General features: G+C 44.0%; 1 protein-coding gene across 3 annotated transcripts in view; it reads right to left on the bottom strand.

The window, feature by feature from the left end:
- Positions 1 to 24,333, bottom strand: part of LOC141112568 (uncharacterized) — a 171,169-nt gene that overhangs the window by 41,431 nt on the left and 105,405 nt on the right. For all 3 annotated transcript variants that reach the window (XM_073605505.1, XM_073605523.1, XM_073605514.1), the window contains 2 exons: positions 24,227 to 24,332; positions 17,910 to 18,009 (listed from right to left, as the gene is read on the bottom strand). In XM_073605505.1, coding sequence (XP_073461606.1) covers positions 17,910 to 18,009; positions 24,227 to 24,332 — 206 coding nt within the window. The remainder of the gene's footprint in view (positions 1 to 17,909; positions 18,010 to 24,226; position 24,333) is intronic.

Raw genomic sequence — 24,333 nt, 5'->3', positions numbered from 1 at the left:
AGTAAGTTTTCTCCTTCACTAATGGGCACTGATGAGGCTGCACTGATGGGCACTGGTGAGGTGGCACTAATGAGTTGGCACTGATAAGGTGGCACTGATGATAGGCACTAATATGCAGCACTGATGGGCACTGATATGCAGCACTGATGGGCATTGATAGTCAACACTAATGGGCACTCATAGGTGACACTGATGGGCACTGAAAGGTGGCACTGATGGGTACTTACGGGTGGCACTGCTGGGCACTGATAGGAAGCACTGCTGGTCACTTATAGGCGGCACTGATGGACACTAATAGATGGCCCTATAGGCATCACTGATAAGGAGGCACTGGCAGGCATTACTAATGGGCATCGCATATGGGTGTTGAGTGGCATAATTTATGGGTGTTGATTGGCATCCCTGGTGGTCATGGGTGGCATACCTGGTGGTCATCAGTGGTGGGCATCCCTGGTGGTCCTAGGTGGGGATCCTCGGGGGGAGGGGGCTGCGCTGATAATCAATCAGCGCAGAACACCCCTGTCAGGCGAGTGAGGAAAAGCCGATATATGGCTCTTCCTGTTTACACCCTAATCAGCTGTGATTGGACACAGCTGATCACGTGGTAAAGAGTCTCTGTCCGAGACTCCTTACCGAGATCACTGTTGCGGTGTGTCAGACTGACATGCTGCACCACCGATCGCCGCGCTTCGAGCTGGCTGTCATCCTGAAAGATGTCCCGTCCAGTCAGGATAACAGAACCACCGCCCAGCTGTCATTTTGCTATTGGCCGGGTGGGAAGTGGTTAATGACTAAAGTTATTTTGCCCTGAAAACCCATGAAAAGTAATTTAATAGTTAACATGTAATAAAAATTTGTTTTTAAGTTTGCTGATTTGTTAAAATGTTAAAGAAGGTCCTCTTATCATCTCCAATGGGAAAGTGAATAGGGGAGGAGATTAGGCCCGGAGGACTGGCAGATTATGACCCTAGTGCTTTCTAATAGCTCTAAGAATGTACTTATAAAGGAGAATGCTTATGAAGTATTGTACAGATGGTATTATACGCCGGCTAATCTGGCTCGTTTTATTCCAGCTTATTCTCCGCTCTGCTTCCAAGGATGTTCACAGGTGGGCACAATGGCATATATATGGTGGTCTTGGTCAAAAGTGTGCAGACTATGAGTCAGGGTTTATGCTCTTCTCTGCACTTTACTTCATACTGATCTTAAAAAAAGATCCTTACAAGGCCCTTTTTGCAAACTGATTGCTGAAGTGCTTTGTCCAGAATGACAGCAGACTCTGCATATTTTTATGGCAACTAAGTTAACTATTGAAAAAGCTTGGAAATCCCCCATACCTGTACTTAGTTTTGAAGCTGTCAAAAACAGCATGAATGATATCCTGGTTAACGAAAAAATTGTCAGCCATAGTCTCTGACATCCATGAAAAATGTCTTTGGGTTTGGCACCCTTATTTGCCCATGCCCAAACTTCTCAATTTGATAACACTCTTCTTTCGATTTAGTGATCACCCGGCATGGTCCTCACGGGACTCTTCTTCTTCCCCTCTCCCTTCTTCTTTCCCCTTACTTTGTCTGTTACCTCTTTTTCGCTTTCTCTGACTTATCTTCTTTTGGTTTACATCAGGGATATGCAATTGGCGGACTTCCAGCTGTTGCAAAACTACAAGTCCCATCATGTCTCTGCGTGTCATGCTTATGGCTGGCAGTCTTGCTTTGCCTTATGGAACTTGTAGTTCTGCAACAGCTGGAGGTCCACTAATTGCATATTCCTGGTTTACATGTTTATCTGGCCAACAGGCGTTGCCCTGATTTGGATGGTTATGTTATTCACCCTTTTATTTTCTTTTATTTTAATTTTCTTCCGATTCTGTTTATAATATTAACCCTTGGTTCATAATTGGAGGGTTTTTGCTTAGTTATACCCAAACATGTGGTTGGCTTGTTCCATAAGCGACATTGCAGCATGAAACCAGAATTGTTTTGTTTTATAACTCTGTGTACTGTGAGGCGTTAAGCTTTGAATATGTATGTCTAATTGACTTACACTTGTTTATTATGCACTTTAACGGTCCACTTGTTGGCTCTGTTTGTTAATAAAAACGTTTGTACAAGAAAATGTTAAAGAAGGCCCGGCAGTGATTACCTCAGTTTACAAATACTCTAAAATCTCCATGTGAATATGAAAATTGCTTTATCGCTAGTATGGAGTGTGAAAATGTAAAACTAATAATAATTATTATTATTATTATTATTAAAAATAATTTATGTATTTTTAAACTGTGGAAAACCAAGAAGTAATGAAATGTACCACATACAAACGCAAAATAAAAATACTTCCTAATGACACAGTAGCAATACTGATATTCTCATAAAAAGTATCCTCTCTAATGTCTTTAGTACATATTGTGAAGGTTTTATTGTGGGAAAGTGAGACTCTTGAGCTTGCCTCTAGCTTAGTCACTGTTGATGTTTTGAAGACATGAGCAGGGAAATACACTGTCACCAAGCCATTGACCTTATTGGCTAGGAAAGGTCTTGACATTGTCAGCTATTATCTTTAAGAATGAGGTCAAACAGGGAGTAGGTCAAACACTTAAACTTATGACTTCTTTCGCAAAGTGTCTTCAGCTCGCTATGTACTTCTTATCAGTCATAATATTTATAAATACAGAAGCACTTTGAAATCTCAAGCTACACTAACCAGCTGCCATTGCGGTGTCAAACGGCGGTCAGCTCAATGTGAATCGCAGGTCAACAGCTTATACAGTGGATATATGCTATACAGACGTAGGTGGATTTCTTTCAGAATGCAACATGCAAAAATTAGTCAGTCATTCTTATCAGTAATAATCTCATTTTGGCATCTCAGAGCTACGATTTTTTGACAATGAAATCATTTAATCTAATATAGACCATATGTTCCTGATTTGACTGCTAAACTGCTGGTATCTGCAAACCACACCGGCTTTTAAAAGGTCTTCTATCTAAACTTATGAAAAAGTCACAAGACTTTTACAAGACTACGAAAGCGTAACACACCTATACTAAAATAAAAAAGCTAATGATAATTAACTACAAGTTTTTACATGCAAAAGAGCTCCCACATACATTTGACATATACTTTATGACACTATATTACCAAAAGTATTGGAACGCCCACCTTTCCATGCACATGAACTTTACCGGCATCCCAGTCTTAGTCTGTAGGGTTCAATATTGGGTTGGCCCACCCTTTGCAGCTATAACAGCTTCAACTCTTCTGGGAAGGCTGTTCACATAATTTAGGAGTGTGTCTATGGGAATGTTTGACCATTTTTCCAGAAGCGCATTTGTGAGGTAAGGCACTGATGTTGGAGAGAAGGCCTGGCTCACAGTCTCCGATCTAATTCATCCCAAAGGTGTTCTATCGGGTTGTGGTCAGCACTCTGTGCAGGCCAGTCAAGTTCCTCCACCCCAAACTCACTCATCCATGTCCTTATGGACCTTGCTTTGTGCACTGCTGCGCAGTCATGCTGGAATAGGAAGGGGCCAAACCCAAACTGCTTCCACAAAGATGAGAGCATGAAATTGTCCAAAATGTCTCGGTATGCTGACACCTTAAGAGTTCCCTTCACTGCAGTGGTGTCCCCAGCTTTCATATTTAGGGGGAGCACATGGGGGACAGGGACAAAAGTAGGGGGGCCAACCATAAAACGCAATTTTATATTTATTTATATATATATATATAAATATTTATATATATATATATATATATATATATATATATATATATATATATATATTTCAAGAATAGAATGCACTCCAGAGGTCATCAATGCAGCCCCACCAGTGCCCATCAATGCAGCCTGATCAGTACCCATCAATGCAGCCCCACCATTGCCCATCAATGCAGCCTCACTAGTGCCCATCAGCTCAGCCTCAGCCTCAGCAGTGTCCATCATTGCAGCCTCACCAGTGCTCCTCAATAGAGCTTGATCAGTGCCCATCTTTGCAGCCTCACCGGTGCCCATCAATGCAGCCTCACCAGTGCCCATCAATGCAGCCTCACCAGTGTCCATCAGCTCAGCCTCATCAGTGTCCATCAATGCTTATCAATGCATGCTCACCAGTGCCCATCAATGCAAACTCACCAGTGCCCATCAATGCAGCCTGATCAGTGCCCATCAATGTAGCCTCACCAGTGTAGATTAATGCAGCCTGATCAGGGCCCATCAACACAGCCTGTTTAGTGCATGGTGATTAGAAACAGGAGAGCTGCCAGATTACACAGTAGAGATCTCCCGCTTACCCGGCACGGCCGCCGTCATACGAAGTCCCACCTCCTGGATCAGCTCCTAAGATAGACGTCACCAGTGTGCAGTCTATCATAGGGGCCTGTCCAGGAGGCATGACTTCGTATGACAGCAGTCGCCGGATAAGTGGGAGATCCCTGCTCAGGGTAATCTGGCTAGCACCCCCTCCCCTCCAAGACAGCCCAATAGCCCAGTGGGACCTTATGGTAGGGTGGGCCCTGGGGGCCCCACTCTGCCCCAGCTAGAGTGGACAGACTTGGCACGGGGACAGCATCCTCAGTCGAGACTGTCCCTGGAAACTGGTGACTTCTGGTCACCCTAGGCTAGTGGCCAGCAGGCCCCACAGGCAATGGCCAGCTCCCAGCAGGATCTACATGCCAGCGGCCACCAGGACCTACAGGCCAGCTGCCAGCAGGACCCACAGGCCATCGGCCAGCAGGAACCACAGGCCATCGGCCAGCAGGAACCACAGGCCAGCGGCCAACAGGAACCACAGGCCAGCGGCCAACAGGAACCACAGGCCAGCGGCCAACAGGAACCACAGGCCAGCGGCCAACAGGAACCACAGGCCAGCGGCCAGCAGGAACCACAGGTCAACAGCCAGCAGGACCCACAGGTCAGTGGTCAGCAGGAACCACAGGTCAGTGGTCAGCAGGAACCACAGGTCAGTGGCCAGCAGGACCCACAGGTCTGTGGCCAGCTCCCAGCCGGACCTACAGGCTGTGGGTCCGGCTGGGAGCTGGCTGCGGATCTGTGGGTCCTGCTGGGAGCTATGGCCTATGGGTCCTGCTGGCCTGTGGTCCTGCAGGGAGCTGGCTACGGATCTGTGGGTTCTGCTGGCCACTTACCTGTGGGTCTTGATGGGAGCTGGTCATGGCCCAAGGGTCCTGCTGGCCTGTGGGTCCTGCAGGGAGCTGGCTGCGGATCTGTTGGTTCTGCTGGGAGCTGGCTGTGGACCTGTGGGTTCTGCTGGGAGCTGGCTGCGGACCTGTGTGTTCTGCTGGGAGCTGGCTGCGGACCTGTGGGTTCTGCTGGGAGCTGGCTGCGGACCTGTGGGTTCTGCTGGCCACTGACCTGTGGATCCTGCTGGGAGCTGGTCATGGCCTATTAATCCTGCTGGCCTGTAGGCCATGGCCAGCAGGACCCAGCACAGGTCACTTTCCAGCAGGACCCACAGGTCAGCGGCCAGTTCCCAGCAGGATCCATAGGTCATGGGCACTTGGGCAGCTCCCAGCAGGGGGGAGATAGATGGGATGATCATGTGGGGGTCAGCTGGGGGTGTCAGGGTCTCTTACCTCAGCGATGGGTCGATGACAGCTGCCAGCTCAAGGTTCAGCTCAGCAGGACAGGTCTTCCTCCTTGCAAGTTGCACGGCCTCCTCCAGTCCTGGGGGGGGGGGGGTGATGGCGACGCTCCTGTCCTGGGGTCAACTTCTATTGCATGCACACTACAATCCACCCTCCACCAAATGATTTGGACCAGTGCAGAAAGCAAGGTCCATAAAGACATGGAAGAGCGAGTTTGGGGTGGAGGAACTTGACTGGCCTGCACAGAGTCCTGACCTCAACCCGATAGAACACCTTTAGGATGAATAAGAGTGGAGACTGCGAGCCAGGCCTTCTTGTCCCACATCAGTGCCTGACCTCACAAATGCACTTGGAAGAATGGTCAAACATTCCCATGGACACACTCCTAAACCTTGTGGACAGCCTACACAGAAGAGTTGAAGCTGTTATAGCTGCAAAGGGTGGCCAAACTCAACAATGAACCCTACAGACTAAGACTGGGATGCCATTAAAGTTCATGTGTGTGTAAAGGCAGGCGTCACAATACTTTTTACACTTCACATGCTCTTAAAATGAAAAATAACCCTGTAGCTGCATACACACTTATAGAGACTGTCACTTTCACTTATTCAGGGTCTCTTGCTACCCCACCCATGAGCCACTTACACTTCTGATCACAGTTTTTTCCCGCTGATCCTTCCTCCACTGCAGCAAAATACCCTTCATAAGCTCTGGGTCAATACACAGGGTTGATGATATGTCATGTGACAGTGTTTGGGCCTGACGATTGGATGCCAGGCCCCAAGTACTGCTTATGGGAGGAGGTCGCATGACTAATACAAAAGAAATGATAGCGGATACAACGAATGAATTCGACATGATTCAGTAATTCGTTAAAGATCTAATGAAACAAAAGGTCAACTCAAAGTAAATCTTACAGTCCAATCAGCAGATTAATTTTGTGCTGGAGGTTGGATTACTGGCAAAGTGCATTCCTGAGAACTGAGTGAGAAGGGTGTTGTATTGTATTTGAGCAGAGGAGAAGAGATATTGTCATTGTGTGTGTTAAAAGATTCAATAAACTAACGACTTTCCAAACTACGAATCATTAGTATGAATATATATACATACATAAATATCGAATTTCAACGAATATGGACAAAATTATAGCGCATATAACAAATGAATTCGACATTATTCGAGATTCAGTATAACAAATATCGACATGTATTAACGTAACATAACGAATATAACAGAACGAAATTATGTATTTTACGAATGAAAACGAAATGAAACTAAACAACATTTTCCTTTGTGCACAAGTCTAATCTCCATGGGATCTTTAAAGGTCAACGTCAGGAATGAGAAGAAAATCTACCCTTGCAGTGAGCCATGGGCCCTGAACCAGTCACGTGGTACTATGTGCTGAGGGCTCACTTAAAACAACGTCTACTCCTCTTGTTTATATAAAATGTTTAGTCATTACTGGTGACCATGAGTTAGTTTGGATGATTTAAATTCTGATATGGACTCAGAATTCCTATATAAACAGCTTGACAATTACTGGTTTGGTGAATCAGCCAGAGACTTCTTATATCATTACTGGACTCCAAATGTTCCTTTAAGGGGCAGTGCTCTCCTCTCAGCTGCTTGGGTGGATGTTTGAGTCCCCATTGCTTAAATAACTAACTTGGCAGGTAGTCATCAGGGGTTTGTTTCATCTCTGTGAGGTGTTAGCGGCATAGCCACACATTTTCAGCTCCTCTGGGAGATCCTGGTGAGGCAGTTCATAGGTCTAGGGGGTGAGGGAATTGGTGGGGCTTGCAGGGTTTTCTGGGAGGGATAGGCCTGGGAAGTGCTTCGTTACATGGTCTGTGCTGTTTTTATATTCACTATTTTTGAATATGATGTGAGGAGGTAGAGTCCTTCACAATTAAATAGCCCTATATTTATTTGTATATATCCAGGCTGACTGCATTATGGTTATATATAATGAGGGTTCAGTTAGGTCTTCATGCAGGGGCAGACAGACCAGTTGGGCACTGCCTGAGGGCCCAGGGCCAGTAGGGAGCCCAATGAGAGGCTCCTGGTACCGTTATTAGATTGCCAGCTTTAGGTCTCCTGCCATTCTGCATGTCACAGGGCTTGGTGCCCATCTGTGTGGCATGCCACATTAATGCCAGCTTTAGGTCTCCTGCCATTCTGCATGTCACAGAGCTTGGTGCCCCATCCACGTGGGCCTGCTGCAATAATGCTGCATCATAAAGATGGCTGCCATCTTTAACACTGCTCCGTTTGTCTACCAGCAATGCCCTAGGCTGTAGTGAGCTTGGCGACTTCTGTTTAGAGCTTTTCCCATTGGCTGAGCCATTTTCTCTTTCCCCACTCCACGATTGGCTTGCAGGAGCAGTTAACGGGGTGTGTTACGCGTGAGCAGCTTAACTACCAGAACAAATGTGGGCAAGAGGAGGGCTCCTGTCAGAGCGATGAGGGACAAATTGTGCGTAGTTGTGAGTAAAAAGGGCCAGCAATAGGAAGGAGCCAGTGTGAAAGTTAAATTAGTGGGTGTGTGACCTGTGCAAAAATTATGAATACCTCGGCTGGGTGGGTGTTGCTGTGTGAGTCAGTCCTGCCCTGTCATGACTGTCACTCGATCTCCCTCTCCTATGGCCGGTCTGTGCTCTTGGTGTGCCCACAGAGCAGCAAACAACCAGAGCACTGCCCGGAGAGTTGGACACCATGAACAGCACGGACAGCCTGAGCAACAGTGGGGTTGTCAGGTCACTTTGAAGCTAGGTGACAGATGCACACCATTGGGATCAGGAGTGCACCGCAAGGTAGGGAACCCTACGGCTGACTGCTGCGGATGGGAGTGAAGGTGGTAAGGAAGGCAGGCCCCTGGAACACCAAGACGGATCCCACCGGGGTTAGAGCGTAAGATTCCCTAGGGCGCGGAGTGTAAGAGCCAGCAGGTGTTCACCAGAGCCTCTAGTGGTGAGGATAGACTGGGCTGCAACTAGCTCCAGGTAGCGACCCCCAGGGTCCCCCAGCTAACGCCCACAGTAGGCAACAGGAGCATAAGGATAGTAAGGGAATAAACCAAGGTCGGGGCCACAAGCAGACAAGGACAACAGAGTACACGCCAATGGTTCAGGGTCACAGGCAAACAGGGATAGTCGGGGACACGCCAAAGGTCAGGGTCACGAGCTGACAGGAATAGTTGAGAACATGCCAAGGTCGGTAACAGAAATAAACATAGAGCACACGGCAAGCAGGAACAGGAAGCCAAACATACAATGGTTGATCAGCACTGCTGGTTTGCAGTGCACAGGTTAATATAGGGTTCCCTAATAGGGCCTGGGGTGGGGTCATGCTTAGAGGAGAGGTTATAAAACCAGCCAGGTGTGAGTGACTGGCCTCTTAGTCTGTACACATGAGGAGCAGGTAAGCTGACAGAGAAAGATTATGCATAACCATGACAGGGGTCTACCTGATCTGCAGCAACTGTCCAAAGTGGTCAGAAAGGTGAGCAGACTCATTAAGATCTGACAACTATTACTGCAACTCGCTGCAACTGTCCAGCTAATGAAGAGGGGGCTAAAAGTGCCAGCATACCAGGCACGTCAGAGTTAACAGCAGTCTCAGGTTTGCAGTGACAGTTGCAGATCTGTTCCCTGGAAATGTCTCAGAATTCTGTCTTCTATTATCCCCAAATAAAGCCCCATTGCCTGTAAGCTCTAGGAGTTGTATGGTTGCATTAACATGTGCAATATGTAGGTGGGGCTTTGGGTGGGTGCAGCTTGAGTGTGGGGGGGTAAACACGGGGCCTCTTGATCTCCTATTGCCCGGGGGCCCCATGAGTTCTCAGTCCATCCCTGCCTTCATGTTATTGGTGTCTTTAATGAGAAGCATATACATAGTTACATAGTAAGTGAGGTTGAAAAAAAGACACAAGTCTATCAAGTCCAACCCATGTGTGTGATTATATGTCATTACCTTGTATAACCCTGTATGTTGTGGTCATTCAGGTGCTTATTTAATAGTTTTTTGAAACTATCAATGCCCCCCCGCTGAGACTACCGGCTGTGGAAGGGAATTCCACATCCTTGCCGCACTTACAGTAAAGAATCCTCTATGTAGTTTAAGGTTAAACCTCTTTTCTTCTAATTTTAATGAGTGGCCACGTGTCTTATTCTCTTGTGCGAAAAAGTTTTATGCCTATTGTGGGGTCACCAGTACGGTATTTGTAAATTGAAATCATATCCCCTCTCAAGTGTCTCTTCTCCAGAGAGAATAAGTTCAGTACTCACAACCTTTCTTCATAACCAATATCCTCCAGACCCTTAATTAGCTTTGTTGCTCTTCTTTGTACTTGCTTTGTATAATTGCCTATACATTTTTAGATCTACTTCTCATTCTGTCACTTGCGATTTTCACTGATGATTACCTCTACTTATGTATTTCTGTTGTGTCAGAATTGTGGCAGTTTTACTTAGGCTCGTTCACACCAGCCCACATATTGAAATTCATGCGCAATTCGTGTGCAATGTGTATGGGTGGTGTGATCTGTTGTTACAACCCATCGCAGTGCTTACTTTTTTTTTTACTTTATGGGTGTGTCACAAAATTGAGAAATAATTGTGGAAAAGTAAAGTAAGTCTGCATTTTTGCACAACACACCCCAACCTACCTAAACACTGCATTACGGTATGAACAATTGTTTTCTTGCACTGGGCCTGCTTTGACCCATGCAGCTCAACAGGGATAGTGTGACTGAGCCCTAAAGTACTGCACATAGCACTAAACTAGTTTTTAAACTAAACAAACTATTTTAATCATTCTCCATTAGGGATGAGCTTCGAGTTCGAGTCGAACTCATGTTCTACTCGAACATTGGCTGTTCGCAAGTTCGCCGAACAGCGAACAATTTGGGGTGTTCGCGGCAAATTCGAATGCCGCGGAACACCCTTTAAAAGTCTATGGGAGAAATCAAAAGTGCTAATTTTAAAGGCTTATATGCAAGTTATTGTCATAAAAAGTGTTTGGGGACCTGGGTCCTGCCCCAGGGGACATGGATCAATGCAAAAAAAAGTTTTAAAAACGGACGTTTTTTCAGGAGCAGTGATTTTATTAATGCTTAAAGTCAAACAATAAAAGTGTAATATCCCTTTAAATTTCGTACCTGGGGGGTGTCTATAGTATGCCTGTAAAGGGGCGCATGTTTCCCGTGTTTAGAACAGTCTGACAGCAAAATGACATTTTGAAGGAAAAAACTCATTTAAAACTACCGCGGCTATTGCATTGCCGACAATACACATAGAAGTTCATTGATAAAAACGGCATGGGAATTCCCCACAGGGCAACCCCGAACCAAAATTAAAAAAAAAAAATGATGTGGGGGTCCCCCTAAATTCCATACAAGGCCCTTCGGGTCTGGTATGGATATTAAGGGGAACCCCAGCCAAAATTTAAAAAAAAAATTGACGTGGGGTTCCCCCTAAATTCCATACCAGACCCTTCAGGTCTGGTATGGATTTTAAGGGGAACCCCGCGCCAAAAAAAAAAAAAAAAAACGGCGTGGGGTCCCCCTTAAAATCCATACCAGACCCTTATCCGAGCACGCAACCTGGCAGGCCGCAGGAAAAGAGGGGGGGACGAGAGTGCGGCCCCCCCCCCCTCCTGAACCGTACCAGGCCACATGCCCTCAACATTGGGAGGGTGCTTTGGGGTAGCCCCCCAAAGCACCTTGTCCCCATGTTGATGAAGACAAGGGCCTCATCCCCACAACCGTGGCCGGTGGTTGTGGGGGTCTGCGGGCGGGGGGCTTATCGGAATCTGGAAGCCCCCTTTACCAAGGGGACCCCCAGATCCCGGCCCCCCCCCTGTGTGAAATGGTAAGGGGTTACTTACCCCTACCATTTCACTAAAAAACTGTCAAAAATGTTAAAAATGACAAGAGACAGTTTTTGACAATTCCTTTATTTAAATGCTTCTTCTTTCTTCCTTCATCTTCTTCTTCTTCTGGTTCTTCTGGCTCTTCTGGTTCTTCCTCCGGCGTTCTCGTCCAGCATCTCCTCCGCGGCGTCTTCTATCTTCTTCTCCTCGGGCCGCTCCGCACCCATGGCATGAGGGGGGAGGCTCCCGCTCTTCTCTTCATCTTCTTCTTCATCTTCATCTTCTTCTTCATCTTCTTCTTCTTCTTCTTCTTCTTCTCTTCTTCATCTCTTCTTCCTTCTTCATTTCTTCTGCGGGCCGCTCCGCATCCATGCATGGAGGGAGGCTCCCGCTGTGTGACGGCGTCTCTTCGTCTGACGGTTCTTAAATAACGGGGGGCGGGGCCATCCGGTGACCCCGCCCCCCTCTGACGCACGGTGAATTGACGGGACTTCCCTGTGACGTCACGGGGAATGCCACAGGGAAGTCCCGTCATGTCCCGTGCGTCAGAGGGGGGCGGGGTCACCGGGTGGCCCCGCCCCCCGTTATTTAAGAACCGTCAGACGAAGAGACGCCGTCACACAGCGGGAGCCTCCCTCCATGCATGGATGCGGAGCGGCCCGCAGAAGAAATGAAGAAGGAAGAAGAGATGAAGAAGAGAAGAAGAAGAAGAAGAAGAAGATGAAGAAGAAGATGAAGATGAAGAAGAAGATGAAGAGAAGAGCGGGAGCCTCCCCCCTCATGCCATGGGTGCGGAGCGGCCCGAGGAGAAGAAGATAGAAGACGCCGCGGAGGAGATGCTGGACGAGAACGCCGGAGGAAGAACCAGAAGAGCCAGAAGAACCAGAAGAAGAAGAAGATGAAGGAAGAAAGAAGAAGCATTTAAATAAAGGAATTGTCAAAAACTGTCTCTTGTCATTTTTAACATTTTTGACAGTTTTTTAGTGAAATGGTAGGGGTAAGTAACCCCTTACCATTTCACACAGGGGGGGGGCCGGGATCTGGGGGTCCCCTTGGTAAAGGGGGCTTCCAGATTCCGATAAGCCCCCCGCCCGCAGACCCCCACAACCACCGGCCACGGTTGTGGGGATGAGGCCCTTGTCTTCATCAACATGGGGACAAGGTGCTTTGGGGGGCTACCCCAAAGCACCCTCCCAATGTTGAGGGCATGTGGCCTGGTACGGTTCAGGAGGGGGGGGGGGGCCGCACTCTCGTCCCCCCCTCTTTTCCTGCGGCCTGCCAGGTTGCGTGCTCGGATAAGGGTCTGGTATGGATTTTTAGGGGGACCCCACGCCGTTTTTTTTTTTTTTTTTTGGCGCGGGGTTCCCCTTAAAATCCATACCAGACCTGAAGGGTCTGGTATGGAATTTAGGGGGAACCCCACGTCAATTTTTTTTTTAAATTTTGGCTGGGGTTCCCCTTAATATCCATACCAGACCCGAAGGGCCTTGTATGGAATTTAGGGGGACCCCCACATCATTTTTTTTTTTTAATTTTGGTTCGGGGTTGCCCTGTGGGGAATTCCCATGCCGTTTTTATCAATGAACTTCTATGTTCGGCAATGCAATAGCCGCGGTAGTTTTAAATGAGTTTTTTCCTTCAAAATGTCATTTTGCTGTCAGACTGTTCTAAACACGGGAAACATGCGCCCCTTTACAGGCATACTATAGACACCCCCCAGGTATGAAATTTAAAGGGATATTACACTTTTATTGTTTGACTTTAAGCATTTTTAAAATCACTGCTCCTGAAAAAACGGCCGTTTTTAAAACTTTTTTTTGCATTGATCCATGTCCCCTGGGGCAGGACCCAGGTCCCCAAACACTTTTATTGACAATAACTTGCATATTAGCCTTTAAAATTAGCACTTTTGATTATTCATGTTCGTGTCCCATAGACTTTAACGGTGTTCGCGTGTTCGAACGAATTTTTTTCCTGTTCGCATGTTCTGGTGCGAACCGAACAGGGGGGTGTTCGGCTCATCCCTATTCTCCATACTGTAAATGGGAAATAACATGAACATGTTTCTAGGTTATAAATGCCAAAATCCCTTCAATTCAGATTGCGTGACCACTGATTGAACTTTCTTGTGTAAATATAGCTTTTAAAAAAGAAGACACAGCCAACACCATATCTTCACAGCGTCGAACAAACATCCTTCAGAGGTCACATTTAAAATTATATTGTGACTATTAATTTTGTAGAAGGATAATCATTTATTATGTAAGGATGGTGGGAAAAATATGCACAAACATTCAATTGGAACTATATGTATAGAACATGTTGTACAAAGCTACATGATCTGACATTCTTTAGTTTTCCATCTATGCAAAAAAAAAAAAAAAAAAAAAAACTGTGGTAATGTCTAAGGCGGATCGGAAAATATGCACAAACATTCAATTAGAACTAAATACATAGAACTTGTTGTAAAATATACACAATATAGCATACTTGAGTTTTTCATTTGTGTCTAATACAATGGAATCTACACTGCCCAAAGTTTAACTGTTTTTTGTCCTTCAACCAGTGAACCAATCGAGAAAAATAAAAATAAAAAATCGATTGCCCTATCCACAAGTGAGGTGGGTGAAGGAACCCTCTCCACTGGAACTCCATCGCTGTCAGAATACACTGATCAGTGGCTACAGCTGTTAATCGACAAAAGTTTTCCAACATTCTTGTTTAACGAAAGTTGATTGTTAGATCAACTTCTGTGGAGCAGGAATGGCCATAGATTGATGAAATGTGGCTGGTTCCTGCAGAGATGGAAAAATTTAAATCCATCTACGTTTCAGGCTCGAGAAAGATCATGACCATATGGTCGGGATCCGCCCACATGCCTGGACTGGCAGCCACTGAGAACTTGAACCAGCTGCTCCTGCCCCCTCCAAAGTCCAGCGCTCCAGTGAGCGCTGGAGGGGCAGAGCAGAGAACGGTGACACCTGCCGTATATTACCTAATATAAGGTTTAACCCCCTGATCACCCTGCGGGTGATGTCAGTTAGGTTTTAGCGTCAATTAGGGTCTGTGTCGCCCCAGGCAGTGTCAGATTAGTACCAGTAGCGCTAACACCCACGCACGCACCATACACCTCCCTTAGTAGTACAGTATCTGAACTCATCAATATCTGATCAGATCTATACTAGCCTCTCCAGTAGTTTAGGGCTGCCAAAAATGCAGTGTTAGCAGGATCAGTCCAGATACCTGCTAGCACCTGCGTTTAGCCCCCCAGCCCAGCCCACCCAAGTGCAGTATTAATCGATCACTGTCACTTACAATAAACACATAACTGCAGCATTTGCAGGCCTGATCCCTGCAAAAGCTAACAGTTTTTTTGGTAGCGTTTGAAGCAATGGCTGACAGTCAGGTGCTCTTTTTTCCTGTGAGTCTTACTAGTGTACCAGTAAATTTAGTGGCCAAAATGATCAACCTCTTTTTTTCGTTCAGCCCACAGGCTGTATAAAAAAAAAGAACATTACAATATATGCCGAACAAGGACCAGCAATGTACTGGTATGTTGCTGGAATTTAAATGGTTATACCAGAATGATGCCTGCAGGTTTAGGTATCATCATGCTATCATTCTTTTCAGCCAGCGGTCGGCTTTCATGTAAAAGCAATCCTAGTGGCTAGTTAGCCTCTAGACTGCTTTTACAAGCAGTGGGAGGGAACGCCCCCCCCCCCCATCTTCCATGGTTTTCTCTGGCTCTCCTGTCCCACCAGGAAACCCGAGAATGCAGTCGGTGGTTCCGCCAGATGACCAAAGAGCTGATCATGACCAGAAAGGCTCCAATCATCTCTATGGCCTAAAAAAACGGAAGCTACGAGCATTTCATGACTTAGGTTTTGCCGGATATAAACAGCGCCATTGGGAAATTGGGAAAGCATGTTATCACACCGATCTTGGTGTGGTCAGATGCTTTGAGGGCAGAGAAGAGATCTAGGGTCTAATAGACCCCAATTCTTTCAAAAAAGAGTACCTGTCACTACCTATTGCTACCATAATATAATAATTGAGATACCAATAAAAAATAAATAAAAGGAACAGTTTAAAAAAAAAAATAAAAAAGCCAAATAAATAATTATAAATAAATAAATAAATAAAATAAAAGCACCCCTTTGCTCACGCGCAAAGGCGAACGCAAGCATCGGTCTCGTGTTGTATGTAAACAGCAATTTCACAATGCATGTGAGGTATCACCGCAAACGTCAAATCGAGGGCAGTAATTTTAGCAGTGGACCTCCTCTGTAAATCTAAAGTGGTAACCTGTAAAGGCTTTTAAAAATGTATGTAATTTGTCACCCCTGCACGTTTGTGCGCAATTTTAAAGCATATCGTGTTAAAGCATGTACTCGGCATAAGATCATCTTTTTTATTTCATTAAACATTTGGACAATATAGTGTGGTTTACTGCATTAAAATTAAAAAAGTGTTCTTTTTCCCAAACAATTGCGTTTGAAAAATCGCTGAGCAAATATTGTGTGAAAAAAAATTTGTTTGTAATCTGTAAGGCCTTTGCTTTAAAAAAAAAAATATAATGTTTGTGGCTTCAAAGTAATTTTCTAACAAAACAAAAATATTTTTTCATGTAAACAAAAAGTGTCAGAAAGGGCTTTGCCTTAAAGTGGTTAGAAGAGTGGATGATGTGCGGCATAAGCTTCTAACGTTGTGCATAAAATGCCAGGACAGTTCAAACCCCCCCCCAAATGACCCCTTTTTGGAAAGTAGACACCCCGAGCAAGCTATTTGCTGATAGGCATGTTGAGTCCATGGAGTATTTTATATTTTGCCACTTTTTTTTTTTTTTTTGCACAAAGTTGTCACTAAATGATAATGATATTGCTCAAACATGCCATGGGCATATGTGGAATTTCACCCCAAAATACATTCTGCTGCTTCTCCTGAGTACGGGTAAACCACATGTGTGGGACTTTTTGGGAGCCTAGCCGTGTACATAACCCCGAAAAACCAATCACCGCCTTCAGGCTTTCTAAGGGGGTAAAATGGTGATTTCACTTCCTCACTACCTATCACAGTTTTGGAGGCCAGGAAATGTCAAGATAGTCCAAAACCCCCACAAATGATCCTATTTTGGAAAGTAGACACTTCAAGCTATTTGCTGAGAGGCATGTTGTGTCCATGGAATATTTTATATTTTGCCACAAGTTTCGGGAAAATTACAATTTTTATTTTTTATTTTTTTTACACAAAGTTGTCACTAAATGAGATATTGTTCAAACATGACATGGTTATATGTGGAATTACACCCCAAAATACATTTAGCTGCTTCTCCAGAGTATGGGGATACCACATGTGTGAGACTTTTTGGCAGCCTAACCGTTTACAGGACCGTGTAAAGGCGTAAAATTGTGACTGTGGTGAGATATATGGGATTACAAGAGGCTGATATCAATACAAATTAAGGCACTAATTGCAATGAAAAATGCATGTTTTAATGAAGAGAAAACTGAACTGAATGTATTCAGCTTTGAGAATAGGGGACAATGTTACTTACTATAAATGAGTAAATATTCCAAAGACATGCTGGTAGGTTAATTGGCTTCTGTCTAAATTGGCCCCAGTATATGAATGTGAGTTAGGGACCTTAGATTGTAAGTTCCTTGAGGGTAGAGACTGATGTGAATGTACAATGTATATGTAAAGCGATGTGTAAATTGATATAAGTACCGTAAATAATAATAATAAATAGGCATTTAAAGGTCACCCTCTCTGTCAATGGAAGTTTAACCTCCACATGTGGGAAACTTAAAATCCTTGCCGATGACTCGGTAGACAGTTTAAAAAATAATCTGGATGCCACTCTACAAGCACAAACTACTATTTGTGCATGTACTGTACATTTTTATTTTGCCTTGAAATACACTTTATCAGATATCGATATATGTAAGAAATAACACTGTAGAATGTTTATCTTGGGAGTTATCAAAGAGGGAAGACACATTAAGGAGTCAATGCTGCTCACCCCAATATGGACAAGATAAATGGGAAAAGGTCCCCCGAGCGGGGTTTTTAGGCAGCTAACCATAGATATGAACAAGGCATTAAAAAAAATATTTTATTTTATTTAATGCCTTGTTCATATCTATGGTTAGCTGCCTAAAAACCCCGCTCGGGGGACCTTTTCCCATTTATCTTGGGAGTTATGGGAGTTATCTTACTGCCTTTGAGGATCAGGAAGGATTTTTTTTTTGTGGGAGCAAGTTGGACCACACCTGATGAAAGTTTATTGGCTTCTGGATCAACTGCAGGTTTGAGATTTTCTGAATGCATGAGTATTTTCAAAACTTGTACTGTACCTATGCATAACTCCAGACTCAGTTATCGGCTATGGACAATATTTGTTGTTCTCCAAGGAATGTAAATAAAAACATTACCCATTCCAGTGCCAGCAGGTGCAATCTCTCTTGCAAAGATTTCCAGTGCTTTTTTCTGCTTGTGGTGAACACCGAGCCAAATGACAGCTTCTCGAGCAACCTAAAACAAATATATAGGTATCACAGAATAGTAATAAACTCAAACATGTACTGTACTACATGTATTTAACCACTTTAATACCGGTAACTTGTACCCTTTTCCTATCCTATGTTCAGCTTTCAGCGCTGTCGCACTTTGAATGACAATTGCGCAGTCATGCAACACTGTACCCATATGAAATGTTTATAGCTTTTTTCACACAAATATAGCTTTCTTTTGGTGGTATTTAATAACCACTGTTTTTTTTATTTTTTGCTAAATAAACAAAAAAATTTAATTTAAGTACCCTCCATGGAAAATTTAGAAGCATGTTTTTGTTAAAATTGCCTATCCATTAATCCATTTTAAAGTGCTTTTAAAGAGTCAATTAGTCAAAAAAAAAAAAAAAAAGCCCCTTCAGGTTTAAAGTTGATCTCTATATTTACTGTCACTTTAAACACTTCAGCCCAAGAAGGATTTACCCCCTTCCTGACCAGAGCACTTTTTACAATTTGGCACTGCGCAGTCATGCAATGCTGTACCCAAACAAAATTTGCGTCCTTTTTTTCCCACAAATAGAGCTTTCTTTTGGTGGTATTTGATCACCTCTGTGGTTTTTATTTTTTGCAAAATTAATGAAAAAAAAATGAAAATTTTGAAAACAAAAGATATTTTCTACTTTTTGCTATAAAAAAATACACTAAACTCAATTTTAGTCATACATTTAGGCCAAAAAGCATTCAGACACACGTCTCGGGTAAAAAAAAAAAATTCAATAAGTGTATATTTATTGGTTTGTGCAAAAGTTATAGCATCTACAAACTAGGGTACATTTTCTGGAATTTACGCTTTTAGTTTATGATTGCCTATCTCATCAGGTGCTAAAATAGCAGGGCAGTACAATACCCCCCCCCCCCATGACCCCATTTTGGAAAGTAGATACCCCAAGGAATTTGCTGAGAGATTTGTTGAACACATTGAATATTTTATTTTTTGTCACAAGTGATTGAAAAATGACAAAAAAAATACATTAATTTTTACACAAAGTTGTCACTGAAATGATATATTGCTCAAACATGCCATGGGCATATGTGAAATTACACCACAAAATACATTCTGTTGCTTCTCCTGAGTACGGGGATAACACATGTGTGGTACTTTTTGGCAGTCTAGTCGCGTAACAGGACCCCAAAAAACCAATCACTGCCTTCAAGATTTCTAAGGGGCGTAAATCTTTGATTTCCCTCCTCACTACCTTTAACGGTTTTGGAGGCCATGAATTGCCCAGATAGCACAACCCCCCCTCCCCAAATGACCACATTTTGTAAAGTAGACACCCCAAGCTATTTGCTGAGAGGCATGTTGAGTTCATGGAATATTTTATATTTTGTCACAAGTTTCTGAAAAATTACAATAATGTTTTTTTTTTCTGAAAGTAGTCAATAAATGATATATTGCTCAAACATGCCATGGGCTTATGTGAAATTACACCCCAAAATACATTCTGCTGCTTCTCCTGAGTACAGGGATACCACATGTGTGGGAATTTTTGGCAGTCTAGCCACGTACAGGACCTCGAAGCACCGCCTGAAGCACCGCCTTCAGGCTTTCTAAGGGCGTAAATTCTTGATTTCACTTCTCACTACCTATCACAGTTTCGGAGGCCATGAAATGCCCAGATAGCACAACCCCCCCAAATGACCCCAAACCTACAGGCATCATTCTGGTACAACCACTCAAAATTCAGCAACATACCAGTACGTTGCTGGTCCTTGTTGGGCATATATTGTAATGTTCTTTTTTTTCATGCAGCCTGTGGGCTAAACCAAAAAAAAGATATTGATCGGTGGGTATGTCCACCATTAGAATACCACCCTGCATCTACCCACTTCTAATGATGGGCATACATGCACCATTTTTTTTTAACCGTGGTGGTGAAATCACCTCCTACATCGCTGGGGTCACTGATTTACATATGGTGAGAGCAAACGTTGTTGCTGTCAAGATGAATAAATCAGTGCTGCAGTTGAATGGTGCACCTGAAAAGCAAACAATGGAAACAATAAAACATTAACTCAATAAAACCACAACAATCTGTGCCAAAAAAAGAGTAAAAAATATATGCTGAAGCATGGGGGCAAACCGCCCCTAATTTTAGGAGCAAATTGCCCCTCCTCCCCTGCCCCCATGCTTCGGCATATATGCTCTCTTTTTTTTTTTTTTTTTTTTTTAACTGTGATGGTGAAATCACCTCCTACATCGCTGGAGTCGCTGATTTACGTATCGTGAGAGCAAACGCTGTTGCTGTCAAGATAAATAAATCAGTGCTGCAGCTGAATGGCGTACCTGAAAAGAAAATAATGGTTAACAATAAAACACAGTAAACAGTAATGTATAAAAGAATTACATACCTGAAACGCAAACATGATAAAACATAGTAAACATAGTAAAAAGAGCAGAACAATAGAAAGCGAACAATAGAAAGGCAGAAATAAAACGAGAACTATTTTTGGCTTTATGTTATATATATATATATATATATATATATATATATATATATATATATATATATATATTTTTTTTTTTACACTCTTATTTGTAACTGTAATGGTTTCAGGTTCGGGTCTCTCAAAATGCAATGGCATCTTTGGAGACCCTGTGAAAGTGTGCCCTAGTCTGTGCAGTGCTGTAACCTACGCTAATACTCCACTAGTGTGTGGTAGCGTTCGAAACATTCACTAATGCAAAGACCAGGATGGTCAGGACAGGAGGGACAATAAAAGCGCGTGTCACGCCTATATCCGCGCTTGCTACAGACACGACATCTTCTTTGGGGTGATCATTGGGTAGGGGTACCAGAGAGGACATACGGAAAATGCCTCTCATGCAGCTGGCTTACTGCATTTGCGCTAGGAAGTTGGGGCACAGCACCATCTGGAAATAGAAGGGCTGTGATGATCTCTTCCTGGAATTTAAGGAAGGATCCAGTTTGTCCTGATGCTTTGTATAGCACATAAACGTTCAGCAGAGCCAATTGGAATAAGTACACAGACACTTTTTTATACCAGCGTCTGGCCTTACGAGCAATTAAGTACGGCGCCATCAACTGATCGTTGAGGTCCACCCCTCCCATATTAAGGTTGTATTCGTGGACACAGAGGGGTTTCTCCACAACACCAGTTGCCGTTTGAATTTGGACCGTCGCGTCTGCGTGAAGGGAGGACAGAACAAAAACATTCCGTGAATCCCTCCACTTCACTGCGAGGAAATTGTTACTTCTCAAGCACGCTCTCTCCCCCAGCCTAAAACGGGAATCTACAAGTCACTGGGGCAAGCCCCAGCAATTAGATCGCACGGTGCCACATGCGCCAATTCCATGATCAAACAAGTGACTAAAAAGTGGCACACTTGTGTAATAATTGTCCACATACAAGTGGTACCAAATAAGGGTGACACCAAGTCCCACACAATCTTACCAGCGCCCCCTATGTAGTTTGGGCAGTTATCCGGCTCCACGTGACCTTTTCCCTCGTAAACCATACAACTATATGTATATAGTTGCCCTGTCACAGAGCTTATACATCTTGACCCCGTATCTGGCACGCTTGCTGGGAAGATACTGTTTGAATGACAAGCAGCCAGAAAAATTAATCGGGGACTTATCAACGCAGACAACTTGATTGGGAGTAAACAAGGCTGCAAACTGTTGGTTGAAGTGGTTTACGAGGGGCCGAATTTTGTGGAGCTGATCGTATTCAGGGTCACCCAGAGGACGACAGAGTTCATTGTCGTTGAAGTGCATAAATCACAAGATTTGCTCGTATCTAGCCCTGGTCATGGAGGTAGAGAACAAGGGCATATGGTGAATTGGGTCAGTGGACCAATATGACTGCAACTCACTTTTTTTAGTTATGCCCATGAGGAGGGATAGGCCCAGAAAGGTCTTAAATTTGGAGACCGTGATAGGTCTCCAATCTCTGGCAACGGTCAACTGGGTATTAGCGGCGATGAATTGACCAGCATACAAATTGCTTTGGTCCACAATAGATCTATAGAGATCTTCTGTGAAAAACAGCGAATAAAAATGAAGTAACGTAAAATCAACTGTTTCCACCTGAATTCCGAATTCCGGGTTGGCCAGTGAATGGGGGAAGTATAGGTGCTGCAGAAGTGGTGGGCTCCCAATTCGGATTGGAAAATGAAAAAGGAAGGGCACTATGGGCTCGACAGGCCTGTCTTTGTCTTCTTGGTGGCTGCGGGCCACTAGTTATGCTAGTCACCTCACCAGCTTGAACTGCACTTATGGGACTCGCCACGTCACCACGTGATACTGCAATGCTGGTTTAACTATGACCAGGGTGTACTAGGCCGCTGGTGCTTGCCAGTTCACCAGGATGAGTGGCACTAGTACTGGCTCTCTGCTCCATAAGAGAGCCTTGCGGTTCTTGCACCTCAACAGCAGAAGAACGGGGTCGGGTACGCCTGACCCTGGCAGGGACCACTACTCCATCGTCAGAACTATCTGTCAGGGTGGCACTGCTGTCTACAGGATCGTATTCTGAGCCTGAATCTGACACCTGGGTGACTTCCTCTTCACTCTCATCTGTCATACTCAGAAACGTGCAGGCCTCTTCACTACTGTACCTTCGATTGGACATTATGGCCTCTAAATTTACTGGTACAACTAGTGAAACTCACAGGAAAAAAGAGCACCTGACTGTCAGTGACTGTTTCAAATGCTACCAAAAAAACTGTTAGCGTTTGCAGGGATCAGGCCTGTCTCTGCGAACGCTGCAGTTATGTGTTTTGTAAGTGACAATAATCAATTGATACTGCACTTGGGTGGCTGGGCTGGGCGGAGGGGCTAAACGCAGGTGCTAGCAGGTATCTGGGCTGATCCCGCTAACGCTGCATTTTTGGGAAAACTAAACTACTGGGGACGCTAGTATAGATCTGATCAGATCAGATATTGATCTGTTCAGACACTATACTACTATGGGAGGTGTATGGTGCGTGTGTGGGTGTTATCGCTACTGGCACTAATCTGACGCTGCCTTGATGTCCTTTTTTTCCCACAAATAGAGGTTTTCTTTGGTGGTTTTTGATCACGTCTGCAGTTTTTATTTTTTTTGTTATAAACAAAAAAAGAGTGACAATTTTGAAAAAAAAGCAATATTTTTTACTTTTTGCTATAATAAATATCCCCAAGAAATATATAAAAAAACTAATTTCTTCCTCAGTTTAGGCCGATATGTATTCTTCTACATATTTTTGTTAAAAAAAAAAAAAAACCCGCAAGAAGCGTATATATTGATTAGTTTGCGCAAAAGTTATAGCGTCTACAAAATAGGGGATAGATTTATGGCATTTTTATTATTATTATTTTTTTTTTAGTAATGGCGGCGATCTGTCATATTGCTAGGCAGAATAGGGAAATGCATATTCTGCCAGGCTGGTCCAAATAAATTATTTCCTTCCAATACATACAGTACATAGTGCTGAAATCATGCTTTGAATTCCCCATCTCACACCCAGAAAAAAAAAGCAGAGTCTGTCTGAGCGGTGCTCAGTTATTTAGAGGCAGCTTTGTAATATGTGAATGAATACAAAGCTTCCTCTGGCTGAGGTGGAGTGATGACATTAGGTTCTCTGACTTGGCTAATCAGAGGATGCTTTTTATTTATTCATACGTCGCTCAAACCATCTGTTTTATTCCAGGTGTGAGGCGGAAAGTCTCTGTCTCACAGCTGGAACCCAGCACTGTGTACTGTATGTAGCAGAAGCTACATACAGTTAATGCAACAACCTGGAGATCAGTTTTAAAGCTGTTGTAAAAAAAAAAAAAAAAAGAAGAAGAAAGATCCTGTTCCTTTAAAGCATGATAAACAGCATACTAACATATTATCACAGGCTTATATGTCATGATGTGCCCAACAGCACTGCGGTGTCCCCATTCCTTTGACTGGTCTTCCTTCCTTCCAGGTTCCACCTTTTCAGCTGCTTGATTGGCCAGGCTGCAATGAAGTCAGTCCTGGCCCTGTGCATGGGAGTCACATCATTGCGGCACAGATCGGTGCTGTTAATGCACATTTGCAGCTCAGTGTATACAATTGCTGACAGGTAGAATCTATGTCATTAAAAACCCTACCTGTCAGCAAATTAAAAAAAAGTGGGTTTACAACCAATTTTAGGGTTCATTTAAAACCTGAAATATGCAGAGACTGCCCTTAACACTTACATCTTTTCCTCTAGCATGTGGTCCATATGAATCTTCAGCACCGATAATCTGCAGATGTACTGCACTGTAATCCTCCAAGCCAAGATGAGTGAACATATCTCGAGTTC

The sequence above is a fragment of the Aquarana catesbeiana genome, linkage group LG01 (assembly GCF_042186555.1).
Source record: "Aquarana catesbeiana isolate 2022-GZ linkage group LG01, ASM4218655v1, whole genome shotgun sequence".
Lineage (NCBI taxonomy): Eukaryota > Metazoa > Chordata > Amphibia > Anura > Ranidae > Aquarana > Aquarana catesbeiana.
This window is presented reverse-complemented; position numbering and strand designations above follow the sequence as displayed.